At 31.7% G+C, this 13,744-nt stretch overlaps 1 protein-coding gene across 1 annotated transcript; it reads left to right on the top strand.

Moving 5' to 3' along the window:
• Positions 1 to 5,125: 5,125 nt before the first annotated feature.
• Positions 5,126 to 12,518, top strand: tj (Maf family bZIP transcription factor traffic jam). Its single transcript, XM_018503833.1, has 4 exons — positions 5,126 to 5,218; positions 9,128 to 9,689; positions 11,141 to 11,466; positions 12,150 to 12,518. Exons 1-4 carry the CDS (start codon positions 5,135 to 5,137, stop codon positions 12,516 to 12,518), a joined length of 1,341 nt encoding a protein of 446 aa, XP_018359335.1. The 5' UTR covers positions 5,126 to 5,134.
• Positions 12,519 to 13,744: the final 1,226 nt, after the last annotated feature.

Raw genomic sequence — 13,744 nt, 5'->3', positions numbered from 1 at the left:
TTAGCCATTAAGGAATCTATACTTATATCTATGAGATTATATATGTGCTACTTTTTGTGCATTATTTTTTAATGTTGCATTTTTTAGCTAATTTAAATTAAATTTTTTAGTAAAAATATCTCTTGATTATAAGGTATTATAATATTTTAATTATAAATAAAATGAAAAATGAAGAATTTGCAAAAACTATGCAAATTTCAGAAAATTAAGTATAGATTACGAAATTATATATTCTTTAATTTTAGGCGGTGTTTATTATAATAACATTAAAACTTACAAATATATATATGGTATATGCCGATAGGCTTTAGGCTGCGCGCGGGTTGGTGAAGTAAGGGGTAGGAACCAAGCTGAAAATCGGCCGAAATGTGTGCAAGTATAATTTCAGCTCTGCTCTAAAAGTAAGTGGTCTATTTTTCGAAGGAAAATAGTACAATAGTAGGTAATTCTTTATTTCCGGGGTGTAGATGATGCTTTAATTTTATTGCTGAGTGTATAAATATTGATCTTTCGAACGGCTTCGCGTATGTACATTAATTTTTATACGAAAAATTAAAAATTTCCAATTTCAATCACTTTTTGCGAAGATTCATCCTTAAATAAAAAAGAACCGTATAAATTTTGTTCAATTTAGATTATCAATAATACTTTATCTGGTTGGATATTTGTTTAAATATGTGCGAAATATTAATTTTGTATTAACAGTAATATATATTAATTCTTGATTATTCTTGTTTTACATAAATTTACGAAAAGGAACGTATATACAACTCTAATTAAATCTACATTATTTATTCCATCTTTCTTATTTGATTTATGAAATAAAGGTAAACGTTGTTTTAAAATTTATTTATTTACATAGTATTGTTTTATGTTTATAAGTAAAACCTTAAAATTATTACCACAATAATGAGCAAATGGAAAATAATGGATATTAATTGCTAAAGTCAGACACTAATTTCTAGATATTTTATAACAATGAATATAAATTTGTTAATTTACATTAATAACGAAATTTAAGCTGTTGACAGTCACTTGATTTTAATTAGTTATTTAATATTTTTAAATAAGTTTAATTTTAAGGTTGAATTTTAATATTAAATTTTAAAAAGCGTTACTTTAAGTCCAAATATTATAAAAATTGATATTTTAGTTTTATAATAATTAATTAATATAATTATTGTAAGTATAATGACCTACTTATTTTTTATTTTCCTAGCTCTTTTATTCTTTGCTTTTTTATTCCATTTGAATGTTACACAGACTTATTAAAATCTAATTTCCTTAAGAAAAATTAATTTTAACTAAAAATAAAAATTACTTGAACAAGAAATAAGATTTAACTATATTGGTAATATATATATATTTAAAGAGAAAGTTCCTATTACATTTGTGATTAAAGTAGAATGTTGCTCGCATTAATTGTACGTATTCGAAAGTTTATTGTTAAAACGGAAGTAGGAGTTGTTAGTTAAAGAAAAATAAATGATTCGAAAATTGCATGTAATTTTTAATTATTTATAGAATATATGTGATTCTCATTTTCTTCTAAAATTTTTTTCCATTTTTAAATGTTTTGTATAGATATTTAAATATTCTTTGTATTTTTTCGATATGTTTTTTTAAGTTTCACATTACCTTATTTGAACGAGAAAGAAATTTATTAGATGCTTAGAGATCATATGCTAATTATTTTTTTGCAACTAGACGGAGTATTTTTTTTTGTAGATTGCGCAAATTTCGCATCATATGACGTTATTTCGAAAGTTAAAGATAGCTGTGATGTAAAAAGATTCGTGGGAAAAGAAGGAAATTTTATATTCATGAAGTATTTTAAAGTCGTGATGTCCCAGAAATGGGTACGAAATATAGTACGGACTGTTATGCAAGGGAATAGATTGGTAAACGTAGAACCCTATTTAGATGCGAGTCCATGATTTGCACCCATTTCACATAAACCTTCTTTCTCTTTCCCTTTTTCTCTCTTTCTTTCGCAGCTTTAAGCTTTTGCTTAAGTTGATTGAAGAATAACACCATTTTACGGCAATTCTAAATTACGGTCGTACATTTATATAATATGATATCTATAAAATAATCGATGCTAAACTATTTAATAAAAAAAATTAATTTAATTAAATAGTTAATAGGGGAAGGTGGGATAAGAGGGACTTCTTAAAATGGGTATATTTTCTTGATTATATAATGACAAGAAATAAATAAAGTTTAGTATAAAGAAACTTTGAAATGTTTACTACAAGATCAAAATGTTGAATTTTTTCGTATCTTGCAAAAGTTTATATTACATACCTACTATTAAGATTTTTGTAAAACTTAATTTTGATTCATTTTATTCTTTATAAGTGGGGTAAAATAGACCATTCAGTGGGATAATATAGACTATTATAGACCAAGTAGTTATACAGATAATAAGCTGATGCGCAGTGATGTTAATTTAACATTAATTATTTTATTGCACACATAAATCTTTAGCTTTTCGTTTTACAAAAAAAGGAAAAGTATATCATTAAAATGCATTTTTATTTTTTCAAATTTGAATTTCTTTATAAATAACTCACGAGGGGAAACTAATTTTATGTTTATTCAGCAGTTGGAGATAGTTACTCATAAAATTTGGTAAATAAATCATTATACCTCGCTGTCCGTTTCATCCCACTTTCCCCTAAAATTTGATGTTATAAATATAAGTATATTATTTTGCTGAAGTAATGATTCCTATTATATTGTAAGATATTATTATCCATGCCCTGCATTTTTTGAAAGTTTGTTCGACCGTAATAGTACATATATCTTTTAAAAATTTTAATAATGATCATTAATATCAGATTTTTGTAGAAAAGTACAGAAAAATTTAATTTGTTATCTGTGCCAAGTATTTAAAACAGTCGATACAGATAACTGTTTTTATATTTTTTCTATCCTTTGTATACTTAAAAATATTCTAAATTGTCATTTATTTTTTATTATTAACTCTTATTAGTACACACCTTAATTTTTGGCATCCTTACTGCACACGATAGGTCTTTCATGCCTTGGAAATAAAGACGCTCTTTTTTCTGGATGCACGGAGATCTATAGACATGCGGAGCAATATCTTGTTAACCGGGCACCATCAGCGATCCGACACCCACCCCTTTATCTTCTTCGCACTTCTCTCGTCCTCCTATTCTTTGACATGGACATAGATGTGACATTCCATGATTCGTCTCCGCCCTTGAATACGGCCCATGAGGAAAATTGTGCCTCATTTAGATTGAGATCGTGGTTGATAAAAAATCGCCCGTACTGACCGTAAATTGAAATTCAAAAGGAAAGAAAAGAAGAAACTACGATATGCGCGCGTATAGGAAGTAAAGGAGAGAAGAGAGAGCTCGTATCAGACGGTATCGGTGGTACATCTAGCGGGTTAAGGGGAGCAAGAGAGATACACGGACAGACTAGTATATACTAGTGTGTGTGTATATATATATACATATATATAAAATAATTATTTTAGAAATTAATGGGGGATACCTCTCAAGTGACTGGATCCGCACGATGTGGCGCGGCGATGAGGGGGAGATTTACCGTCGACGCGCGGTGGGGCGCATGGGAGGAGTGTGCAAATGGCGACACGATCTAGGACCCACCAATCGCTGGGCGCGACGGAAAGCCGAATAGAGGTCAGATCACGCCCACCGTGCGTGACGCGTTGTCCTGCGCGCGAGAGTATGATCCGCGCTTATTCTCACCATACAGTCGACCAGTCACCACTCAGACAGCGTATCTACTGCTGTCAGTTACGCGATCTCTTTTCCTTCTTCTATTAGAGCGCGCTGCTCTCTTCTTCTCATCTCATTTCTTTCTCTCTTTCTTTTTATCTGTTGATTGCGCTTTCACTGATTTTATTCGACTAGCGCAAAGTTCGGAAAAAAAAAAAAAAAAAAACCGCAGTAGTGTTTATGCGTGCGGGATCGACGGGGAAAGGAGCGTTACTCGATTTGCGATTTTGGAGGGTGGAGTCGATGGCGCTCCATCTACGACGCGATGTGTCGCTAATTATGAAATTCCCTTAGCTTCTCCATCTCGTTATTGATATGAGAAGAAAAATAAATAGATATCACGGTTAATCGATCTCGTGTCAGCAGAGACAGGACTGTGGTGAGAAAAAAAGCGTCAGCTTTTTTTTTGAACGTTTTTAAGCGGGAAAAGTGTTTAAATGTCAGTGATATATTGAGCCGATAGTGTACGGGGCTTCTGTGAGAAGTCTACTGCTGAAAGCAAGTTGATGCACAGTGTTTGACAGTGATTGTAAAGGAGTTAAATTCTGAAGCAAAATCAAATGGCTCTTCGTTTGTTGCCATTTTGAAAGGGTGTTCTTTAATTAATTGACATGCATGTGGAAGAATGTAATCAGAGTTTGTATTTATCGTAATCTATGTTAACTTTGTTTTATTGTGAAACTCTACGATAGGGATTAATTTATCATCGCATCAGACCTATGAGAGCGAATCATTACGACGCCATTACATTTTCTCTAAGGAGGGGGTTAAATCTATTCATTATTATCGTGGAAAAATGTGTGCATATCATACGTAAAATAATCTCCTCGTAACGACAGAAATCTGTGTTCAAATTGCAAGTAAAATTGAAATGAGAAAGAGGATCAGAACTGGGCTGAGTTGGAAATACGATTAAAGAGAGAATTACGAGGCTGGTACGCATTGATAATAGTTTAGAATATATACATTGCGACCGGCAGATCCGCTTGGCATCCAATTTTCTCTCTAATACAACCTGCAACCTTTCGTGATTCGCTTCGATTTGTCGATGAGAGGGAAGGCTCTCATCGAAGATTGGACTTACTACAGCGAAGCGGATTGTCATTTCAGTACATCGTTCGTCTAGCTTCTCCTTTGCCAGGATATTTACTAAAGAAATCATAAAGTGTTTAATCAGAAAAGGTGGTCCAACGCAACAAACAACGGTAACGAATTGCTCGAGTGGTGGCGGAGGTGGTGGTGGTGGTGGCGGTGGAGACCGCAGCGGTGGCAGTGGCGACGGACAAGAGACGATCACGTATGCGACCGCGACTAATACGGTAGAGGAGGTGGAGGTAGAAGTCGACGAGGTAAAGATGGAAGCTGAGGATCATCTGGCGAGAGAGTACGTGCAGGAGTTCGTCCTCGATCATTTGGATCCTGCTGATGTTAAGCGAGAGGTGAGTGCATAAGAATAGAATGTATATTATACATGTGTTTCTAACCGTAAAGTAAAACCGACTCGTTTTAAAAAGAAGTATATCTGATCCTATTATATATTTCTTTACGAGTAAATATTTCAATACAGATTTAATATATGTATATTGGATATGCATAATCACACAGTTCAGTCAGTTTACGTCTCTATTAGAATTAATAACAGAAACAAGTATACAAGAAGTAGTTTTGAAGATCAATTATAAAAAAAAATGTTTCCCTGAAAACTCACTTCTACTTCTTTTGAAATCTTCACAAAAAGTCATGATAATTGCAAAATAAAACGTGCGAGAGACAAGAAAAAAGTATACGAGAAAAAAATTGCAATATAAACTTTTTAGACAAGTTTTGGATCTCTTTGATACTAAATGACTATATTAATTACAAAATATTATTTATACTAATTATATTATACACTTGCAGGTTTTAATTATATTATCTTTAAGAGGAATGATCATTAAGAGCCATTTGTAACATTCTTATGTTAAATATATATCAGTCTATGTGACAAAATTAATATGAGTTGTAAAATTTTTTATTTTAAACATAACGTTAGAATTTTTTAATCTTAGGATTTAAAATAGCGGATGCAATGTGTCAGATATAAAGATAAAAGTTTTTAAAAATTACAGGTATATTTTAAAAAGATTTATGAGTTTTGACATATTCATAATTTATACACATTACGAGCTTGATGTTCTATTCTCGTATCGCTTATAATTGAAACCATACATTACACAATAAATAGCTACTATATATAATAATAATAATGTAATCAATAATGTACATCAAGTGTGTCTACGAATTAAGATGTCATTAAACCAAAAAATACATCAGTTATGTCAGATTTTAGATATTATTAAAGATACAGGATAATAATGATTGTTATGCATATTTGCAATAAATAAGATGTGACAAATTTTAGTGCAAGATATTTTTGCTACATTTAGATACAGAATACTATAATAATTCATATCATGACATACTATATAACTACAATTTGATTTATATCCGTTGAAATACATTACTTTTTTAACGTTGGAAAATATCCAGGTAGAAAAATGTAAAATACAATTAAAATTAATATCACAAGTTATACAAATATTTATAGTTTGATTCTTACACTTTCTCCAATACCCTTTTATTTAAATTAAAATTAAATTTTAAGAAAATACCGAGGAATAAAATAAATAAAGGGCTTTTTGGAAATTAAATTACGAAATATAAAATCTTATTTTCTATTAAAGTTCGGATGAGTTGTTTTAATAAATTCGCTATTTGACTTTTAATTAAAATGATACCTTGCATTGAGGATTGAAAATATTTGATAGACGATAATCTTTTTAGAATTTTCATTCTCACTCAGAAAAGATCAGAAAATATTTTCAAATAATCACAAGTGAAAGATGATTTCGCTAGAATCTCTGCATAATTATCTCGTTACTAGATTATATCGTCCTAAAAAAGAAAACAAGATAAAATGTAATATACGTTATGTATAAATATAGTTATTATAATATTATCATCACGGGTGTAGTACGCAATATAGCAATGTGTAGTACAAACATGGTTTACATATATGAGCGAAACGTGTTCTGTTATCTATTATGTGTAAATCAAATAAAGAGTGATTTTGCAAGTTGACGTTGATACATGATTGCTCTCCTGAAAAAGCGCTTACACTCGACATAGCATAATAACCTGTCTAATTTTTTTTAAAACATAACGTTTATCTGATACCGTCTCATTAACATTCATTCCAGTATTTAACGGAAATAGAGAATAATTACAAGCTATAATGATTAAGTAATCAATACACGATCAATCAAAATAGAAATCCACATTTACACATTAATTTTTTTACACATAATAATGCAATGACCTTTACTAGAAAAATAAATAATACAGTTTAATCAAAACTTTTAATTAAAATATTTTAATGATCTACTGAATTGAATATTTAAAATTATATCTATTTTATAGTATTAAATAATAAATAAAGAATACTTTTACAAGAACACTAAATTGCACAATTTTCATCGAAATTCGGCGAAAAATCAAAAATCGCAGAAAAAATAAAATGTAAAAGCATTTAAAAGCTGAAATTTTATATTTCAACCTGCGCCTTTGGCCGTTTATATCAAAATATTATTTTTACAATTTTATATCTTAACAAAGACCACATTGCTATATGTTTCTCAAAATTACTACATTAAACAGTCTGTAGCTTGAGAAAAAATTCTTTTAATTTAATACTTTTACAAAAAAGTAGAATTTTGATCAAATTAAGCGGCATTGAAGCTAAACCTGTATAGCTTACAACGAACGTTAAAATTTGACGAAAAATTATCGCAAAAATTTTTTATTTCTTCAATTCTGTATAATGAAATTTAACCCTTACCGTGCAAACGTTCTTATTTAGTGTAGATGGAGATTGTTAACGAGCAGCGTGTTTTTTCTAACGAATTAAATGGTTCAAAAAAAATATTTAAAAATTTATGTAATTTTCTTAATGAAAGCTATTCTAAATGAAAGATTTATAGATAATTTTACTCCCGTTTGCGCGGTAAGAATTAAAACGACTAAAAGCACGTTCAAGTATAAACTTTATGCTTCAAAATACTTTTTTTAATTTTTTGCAATAATTTTTTGCCAACAACTTTGTAAAAAATGCAGATTTAGTTGTAAAATTACATAATTTAGTCAAAAAAATCGTAAGAAAATTATTTAAAAAGTATTTTGTATAGTGTTTAATATAGGAATGCACCGGATCGTAAAATTACCGCATACCGGATATCGGATATGCGGACAGAATGTAACATCGAATATCCAGTATTCGATCGGATATCCGACATTTTTCCGGGAAAATGTTTTCTAAAAAAAAAAAAAAGCTTATAAGGGAAAAGATTGTAACTTTGCAACAATGTATATGAATATGCAGCGTACATATTTCTAGAATATTTGTAAGAAAAAATCAACAATTTAATGATATCAAATTTTAACCGGATATATTCCCAGATACTATAATGATATCCGGTGCATCTCTACTGTTTAACCTTTGTATTCTTTTTCTAAAAGTATTAAATTTTTTGAGAAAAAGTTTGTCCAGTTGCAAATTGTTAAATATGCATAATTTTAAAGAATATATATCTAATAATATTATTTTCGTTGAGATACAGAATTGCGTAAAGCTAAAAATTTTGTGAAAAAAACGGCATTTTTGAGAAACAAAAGCATGTTAAAATTAACAACTTCCAAGCTTTTAAATGCTTCTTTATTTATTGTCTGCTATGATTTTTTTATCGAGATTCAGTCATATGAAAATTGTGTAATTTTGAGCGACTTGAGAATGTTCCCTATTTTTTTGTTGAGCGGTGTATATAATTGTGATTTATTTGAAATAATTGTAAATACATATTTTATTAAGCGACAAAAATGTAAAATGCTATCGTCACGTTTAAATTTTTGAATTGAATTATTTTATCTTTCGTGTTATAATATTGAATAAAACAAAGTTTTAAATACTGATCGCTTTTTATTTGACTATTATTTGTTTGGGTATTGTCAATTCCTGTTACAAAATAGGAAAAAAAGAAAATAATTTAGAAATATTCTTATCATAAATGAAATGTTCAGACTGCCCTATCTATAATATATCTGAGTGATATTGAAAACAATAAGATTGATTTTCACTTGTTTTGGCAAAATAAAATAGATGGCCAATGTTATTTCTTTTCACAAGAGCCGTAGAGGATATAGCCGTGTTTCATGCGTAACGGCTGACAGATTTCTATTCGATACGACATCTTAATCGACTATTGTGTCCTCGATCATGATCATTGCTGACATCGGTAAAAATTAACATTTTGCAGGTACGAATGGGTTCACCGACGGTAATGGTAAATGGTAGCGTTGTACAGCTTCCGGTACAAGTGCAATCGCAAGGACTGACTCTGGCACCATTAACGCCGCCCGCTCACGAGTTAGAACAACCGCATCCACTGTATGGTCAGCCCCATATTCAAGTGCAACATGGCGTCTTGGTAAAGGCACCGCCTGGTGCCGCGGCGCATCTCACCACGCTGTCACATCCGGGCACGCCGCCGGACACGCCGCCTGTATCGACATCTCCACCGCCATTGCAACTTCACCGCAGCGATCGAGATTCCCGCGATGCTCGTGATCTTCGCGATCGTGGCGGTATACTGCTGCAGTTGCAGCAACCAGCAGCATTGGTACAGGAAGAGATGCAAGGTGTGGGTACGGGTGGTATGGGTTGGCTAACGCAGTCATTGAGACAAGAACCGCTGGACCTGAGACCCCACTGTCCTCAAGAGCAAACTCCGGAGACTCATCATGAGTCCTGGTCAGCAACACCGGCGCATCATCATTTCCAGGAGTTGCAACATCTTCCGCGACATACTAGGCACACTAGTAAGTATAATATAATAACGGTCAATAATTCATTTTTGGAAAAGGAAAAACTTTATTTATCCGCGAAATATTATTTCCAAACATTGCATGCGAAAAGTTTGCAATCAACCGTCGAATATCTGCGAAAATTGAATATGTTGTTTACGCATCAATATTTACTTTGAGTGTTGTCGCTTTTTTATCTTATCGCTTTTAGAGAAAATGTTTAACCAACCTGTTTGCAAATAGCAATTAAACAAAAAATAACAACTTGTCGCAAACTGTTTATTAACAATTTATAAGCTTTGGCGAACAAACATTCACATAAAAAATAAAGCAATATAAACTATATTTATAGACTTCGGTGAAAATACACGTCCTTTATTAAGATTAATTCAATATACGAGTAGTAATGTGATAATTTCAAAGTAAATAGTCAACCTTTGGAAACGTTATCTATTTATTTTAGGGGTAGAAAAAAGATATATAATTACATATATCCCTAAAAATACTTTCCTTCCGAATTGTTTGTCATAGATAAAATATTTGCAATATATTCTTGATGACTGTCCATATCATTTTATTTTTTCATCATAAAAAGAAAATTGTTTCCTAAATTTATTCAGTAACAGTTATCACAATTATGGTTGACGAAATATTAATTTCTAAAGATTGCCGAGTAAGTGATTGCCTATAATGCTATTCCTGATAAAAAATTGAATCAAAAAGTTCTCTACCATTTTACAATTTTCGTGATAGTTAATGATTGGGCAGCCGAATACGCGCTTATTCGGCGATATTTAGAAATTAATATTTCGTTAATTATTGTGAAAATTGCAAAATTGTAGAGGACTTTTTGACTTAATTTTTAATCAGGAATAACGCTATATGATTAGTGTCCGCTATTTAAGAAACACCCTCTATATACATATACATATATACAGTACCGCTCAAAATTGTATCGCCTTTCGATTTTTCGAGCATAACTTTTGTCAAAATGAATCGAATGCGCTCAAATTTTTACAGTAGACACTTATTGGTAGCAGAATACCTTGTACATAAAGTATAATGAGAATTGACGACGTACACTGTGATTTTTTAATTTTTTACCCAAAATCTAATTTTCCCAAAATCGCATTATTGTACTTTCTTTACTTTTCATGATACAGCCATAGTTTTTACCGTCATGACCTAACTTTAGTAGTTAGATTCACCGTTTTACGTCATGACAAATACTCGTGGTGTTCAATTATCTAAAAAGTTAAATACTGAAATTGTGAAAACTGTGCCCTGATATATCCCCTATTCACAATTAGTAAAAAGAAAACAATTAATAGCTACTGAAGATTAAAAAAGAAAGAAAAACGTTTAATACATGCCAATTCACTTTTCTTCTCAATATTTCGTCATTTTCCAACGTGTTACTTTTTCTAACGTGTTTTGAATTTGCCACATGGATATTATTGTCGCAGGTGGATACCTGGCAATGTCAAGTCATCTAGAGTATTACAGTGGTCCAGGTACAGGAGGAGGAATGCTTCCCGCGGGCGGGAGTGTGATGCAGGGGATGGATGATAGCATGCAAGGTTTATCATTGCAACCGGGCAGACCGTTGAGCGTATGCTCTGTGAGTTCTTGCGGTGCCGGTGGGCCTACTCCAGCTCATCGTTCGGGTAATGGCCTCTACTCTAATTGTAACGGTACGAATCCTCAAGAAGAACTCATGGATGATGAACTTTTGATGTCACTTTCTGTACGCGAACTCAACAAACGTCTCCATGGTTGTCCACGAGAACAAGTGAGTGATTCTTTTGTTTTCTATTTGTGTAGCAAAATTACTTTGGAAATCTCGGGACCGATGTTTCAAATCAAGAATTGAAACTAATGAATATCGATAACCTTAAAATTAATAGTCTTTTACAATATACGTAAAACTGGTATAATTTAATTTTTTACACTTTATTTTTTAAATATGAGATCAATATGCATGAGGATAATTATCGTCTGTCTATCTATATCGTATTTCGAGCACAATAAAATTGTATCGGTTTTCATCGTTATTGTAAAATTTTGATATAAGTTAATATACTAATTATAACAATCAGACAATCGACTTTTTTGTTCCAAACATGTTGAAAAGTCAAATAACTTTCTTATTCTTAACATTTCTTTTCAATTATTATTTTTATGATTATACAACACATACGTAAAATGTAAACTCATTGCGTGCTATTATTATACATACAATATAATGTATACGTATGCATACGTATATAATCTATTATATATCTATACAATATCGATACAATTTTATATCTGTACAATGAATTATACGTTGTTTCGATTTTTGTGTATACATAATTTCGTGGCAAATGCTGTTGAGGAAAAAATATTAAGAAAACATAAATTAAGAATGTTAAGAATATAAAGTTGTTGAAAAAAGGCTCAAATATATGATTAAATCTACAATTGTGTGTAAAGGTGGTGCGGCTGAAGCAAAAGCGACGAACGTTAAAGAATCGTGGTTACGCTCAAAACTGTCGTAGCAAACGGCTACAGCAACGGCAGGACCTTGAGAGCACTAATCGGAACTTGCAGAATGAACTTCAGCGTGCGAAGATCGAGCTAACACGGATTCAACAGGAACGCGACCTTTACAAGCAAAGATATGATATGTTGAGAACGCGACAGAGTCATCATCACAATCACAATCATAGTCATCATCAACAGCAGATGACGCAGCAACAGCAACAGCAGCAGCAGCAACATCAAACCCAAAGCCAGCAACCACATCCACAACAACAACAGCAACACCAACCAGCACCAGCGAGTCCCGAAGTCTATCTGTGACATCGACAGCGCCGAGGAGGCGCTTGTTGGACTTGAACAGCTCATTTGTTGCGTCGATGGATTCTTCTATTGGTGAGTAATTATAAACCGGCAATATTATAATAGACTGTACGTTACAATGCACAATGTAACGCTTGCTCAAAATTTAGGAAGACAGAAATATCTCACTTAACGTATAATGTACACAGTACATTATACGTACGTATTATATAAAATGATTTCGAATAATTGTGACAAATTTAAAGGGATGATAGATCTCCTTAAATTGAACAGCTTTTGTTGAATAATCTAGGCCTGACGATACCTAATATAGTTAAAGCGCTATGTTTCGTCGAACATTATTGACGGTTGCGCATATCTACCGCTTCTTTCAATTTGTTGCAAATTTTCCGGAATCACTCTGTATATTTACGTATCGAAATATATCAAACAGCTGAATATTCAAGTGTATGTACAAAAAGAGCACTTAACAACGTTGCTGCATAATTGCTGAGGTGATACCAAAGCATTGTGTATCCAATATTAAGTGAAAATGGATTGATGAGATTAAGTACACATTAGTAAAGAACACACTATATTCGATTTTAAGGCGGTTCTTCGTGCCTAATAATATTTCTTGTGAATTTATACAAGTTCAAGCTAACTGTGTGTGTGTGCGTCGATTATTTGTCGGTTTTGAAACACAGTCCTAAACCGAAACTGAAGTAATAATTTCATAAATTAAAGCGACAAGCGATTTAATATTGTTACTGTATCATAAATCTTCTTTTTCGTTCGAATGACTACAAATATGATATATACTATGTATGCATGTACATATATAGTATATAATAATTCATATTAAATTATTTAAGCATGGAAAGACCTATATCTTTGATCGTCATGATGAAGATTTCCTATTTCCTATTTGTTGAGTTTTCAAGTGTACGATTCAATAAGATTCTTATTATCTAAAACCAATCATGCACTCAATTTTATTCATCGCTTCTGCTACTGTTTCTGACACATTCTTAATATGTGGAAAAGTTATAATCTTTCCCATACAGCACAGAATTTGCAGCGATATCGCTGCAAAATTTCTGCAATATTGCTGCAATGTTGCAGCAGTGTTGCTGCAACTTTTGTGTAACTTTGTACCGTATGGGTTCTGTCTACATTCACATTATCACTATCCTCTACTCTCCTATCTAATTTATTTGTCGCTTTTTATTCTTTTCCTTACGCTA

This window comes from Trachymyrmex cornetzi, unplaced genomic scaffold (assembly GCF_001594075.2).
Source record: "Trachymyrmex cornetzi isolate Tcor2-1 unplaced genomic scaffold, Tcor1.1 scaffold16, whole genome shotgun sequence".
Lineage (NCBI taxonomy): Eukaryota > Metazoa > Arthropoda > Insecta > Hymenoptera > Formicidae > Trachymyrmex > Trachymyrmex cornetzi.
The sequence above is the reverse complement of the archived record's forward strand: the minus strand, read 5'-3'. Positions and strand labels throughout refer to the sequence as shown.